The sequence below is a fragment of the Fulmarus glacialis genome, unplaced genomic scaffold (genome assembly GCF_000690835.1).
Source record: "Fulmarus glacialis isolate BGI_N327 unplaced genomic scaffold, ASM69083v1 scaffold19046, whole genome shotgun sequence".
Taxonomy (NCBI): domain Eukaryota; kingdom Metazoa; phylum Chordata; class Aves; order Procellariiformes; family Procellariidae; genus Fulmarus; species Fulmarus glacialis.
The window spans coordinates 1-2,560 of NW_009216438.1; the positions used below are offsets into that span (position 1 = coordinate 1).

At 61.6% G+C, this 2,560-nt stretch overlaps 1 protein-coding gene across 1 annotated transcript; it reads right to left on the reverse strand.

The window, feature by feature from the left end:
- Window positions 1–860: 860 nt before the first annotated feature.
- On the reverse strand, window positions 861–2,551 carry LOC104077901 (ADP-ribosylation factor-like protein 3; the record flags this gene model as incomplete). The annotated part of the gene is made up of 5 exons (XM_009579315.1): window positions 861–908; window positions 1,008–1,193; window positions 1,992–2,042; window positions 2,203–2,319; window positions 2,408–2,551. Coding segments are annotated over 5 exons (546 nt in total), but the record flags the coding sequence as incomplete, so codon positions are not given.
- Window positions 2,552–2,560: the final 9 nt, after the last annotated feature.

Consider the following 2,560-nt stretch of genomic DNA (forward strand, 5'->3'; position numbering starts at 1 on the left):
GCCTGGCACAGCAGAAGGCCCCCAGCCCATTGCAGCTTGTCTCCCACCCATCCCCAGTGGTGCAGGTGCTCAGCCTGGCTCTGGCAGCCAGGGTGCTGCATTTTCCAGCCCTCAGGATGGGCATCTTCAGCGGGAGGACAGAAGCCACAGCTTGGGTGTATTTAGGGCAATGCACTTCCCAGAGGCTCTTGCAGAGCAGCCGCTCTCGGTGGCATGCGCAGCATGGCTGCAACCAAGGCTGTCACCAGCCAATGAAGTCCCTCCATTGGTGACCGCATGGCCAGGTCCTCTCTGTGTCTTTGTGCTTGTCCCAGGTCCTGTGCACATGTGGGAGCTCCTCTGCCAGTGAAAGATACTGAACCAAAAGCCCTCCCGAGGCAGCTGCCGTGGCTGGGGCAGCACGAGTCACATCCTGCAGGAGCGGAGGGGAATACACGCCATTCGGTTGGCTGTACGTGCCATGTCTGAGGGTGTAGCTGGTGCCATGTTGGGTGTCCAGCGTGCCCTGGGCAGTGTGCGTGCTGCAGCAGCCTCTGCGGGGTGTGCCAGCAGTGTCGGTGGACAAGTCCTGAGCAGGTTCTCGTTCTGGAGGTGCACAAGCCCTTAACACAATGGGACGTGCTTCCCTCCGACAGCACTGGAGCTGCAGGAGGGTTGAGGGGTACGAGGAGCCTGTGGAAGCCCAGGAGGCAGGGAGAGGGGAAGCCGACTGATTAGTGAAAGAGTGGGTAGGAAACCCATCTGAGCACGGCAGTCTGAGGCTCAGGGCCCAGCCAAGCCCTCAAGGGGAGTCTAGGGACCAGGGGGGTGGCCATGGCTTAGGGACCTGCAGCTCAATCCAGTCTGGCACTTTGCAGCTCTCACTTCCTTCTGTTCATGATCTGGCTCGAAATCCAGTTCATCCCATCCTGGAGGGAAGAGAGAGACATGAGCACAGCCCCAAGAGCATGGCAGGTCCTCGGGTCCTCTCCTGCCTCTGCAGAGCCTGCAGGCCCCTGTTTCTCTACCTGCACTCCTTCCCCAGACAAGGCTGAGCAGGCCTGGATCTGCCATTCCCGGTCCCGGTAGGTGTGGAGGCTCAGCCCTTCCGCGATTTCTGCTGCAGGTGCTGCAGTCACCAGGTCCTGCTTGTTGGCAAACACCAGCAGCGGGACCCCCGTGAGGGATTCCTCCTTGGTGAGCTCTGCCAGCTCCTGCCAAGAAAGAACCGTCTCCCAGGGCTGCTGCCCACTGCTGCTCTCTTCCACAGAGCTGCCCGGCCGCTTGCCTGAGCTGCCCAAAGCAGGTGGGGCACCTCAGTCCCCCAAAGTGCCTCACTCTCCTCTCTCTGGTGCTCTTATTGCAGCCAAAGAAGCCATGAGGTCTCGACATCCCGAGGGAGAGACATGCACCCCTGAAGCTCCATCTGCCCTGAAGAGAGACCGGGAGCCGCACGCAGTACTACCTGAGAGCTGAAGCACTCCCGGCACTGAGAGCCTTGGGCAAAGGGCAGCTACAGGAGGCTGCTGTCAGTCCCGTGCTGTCTCGCCACCCTGGTGCTGGTACAGCCGAGACTGGCACTCGGAGTCTCACCTTCCCCTCTCCGGCTTCGTTCCCAGGGTTTGTAACTCTGAATTCGCTACTCGTAAACCTTTGCTTGGTCGTATCACTAACCTGGCACTGGGGAGGTGGGGGGAGGGTGTGAGGCTGGCGACCGAGGGGTCACTCTCACCAGGGGCAGAGTCACCCCCATGTCGGGTACCCCCGAGCATCACACCCAGCTCGGGGGGAGCTGCTGCGCACAGATCCGCTGTGGGGTGGGGTGGCTCTAGGTGCTGAGACCCCAATCACGACCGCTTCCCACATAGCTCTGGGGACAGCATGGTCCCCACAGCAGTGCTGCCCCATGGTAGAAAGCAGCCTTGCTCCCCTTTCCAGTCCTCAAAGAGCTGGTGCCAGCTGAGTCTGAGCCCCAGGACGCCACAGCCACCCCCTGCCCAGACCCCTCATACCTGCCCTGTCTCCTCAAAACGCTTCTGGTCTGCGCTGTCAATGACATAAATCTGCCGTGGGGACAAAAAGGACAGTCAGCGGCTCCTCTTTGCCCAGCTGCACAGCCCTCTGCCTTCTGTGGGGGCCGCAGGGCTCTGCTGGGGTACAGAGCCTCGCGCAGAGGGCACGGCTTTCCACATGGGGTGGGCTGCAGGCGGCTGCCCCACTCACCAGCAGGTCTGTGCTGCTCAGATACTTCTTCCAGTATGGGCGGATGGAGCGCTGCCCCCCAATATCCCAGACATTTAGCTTGAAGCCTTGCGAGTGGATGCTCTTTATGTTGAAGCCCTGCATGGGGACGCAAACCCTAGCATCACCCAAGGGGAGGGTAGGACCTGTCACCCTCCCGCTGCCCGTGGCCCCCAGCAGCACCTACCAGGGTGGGCGTGATGGTGCTGACCTCCTCGGACGCCAGGCGTTTCAGCAGCGTGGTCTTCCCCGCATTGTCCAGCCCCAGCAGGACGATGCAGAGCTCCTGCTCTGGGGAACCCTTCAGGCTCTGGATGATGGAGAGCAGCCCCTGGGGGCG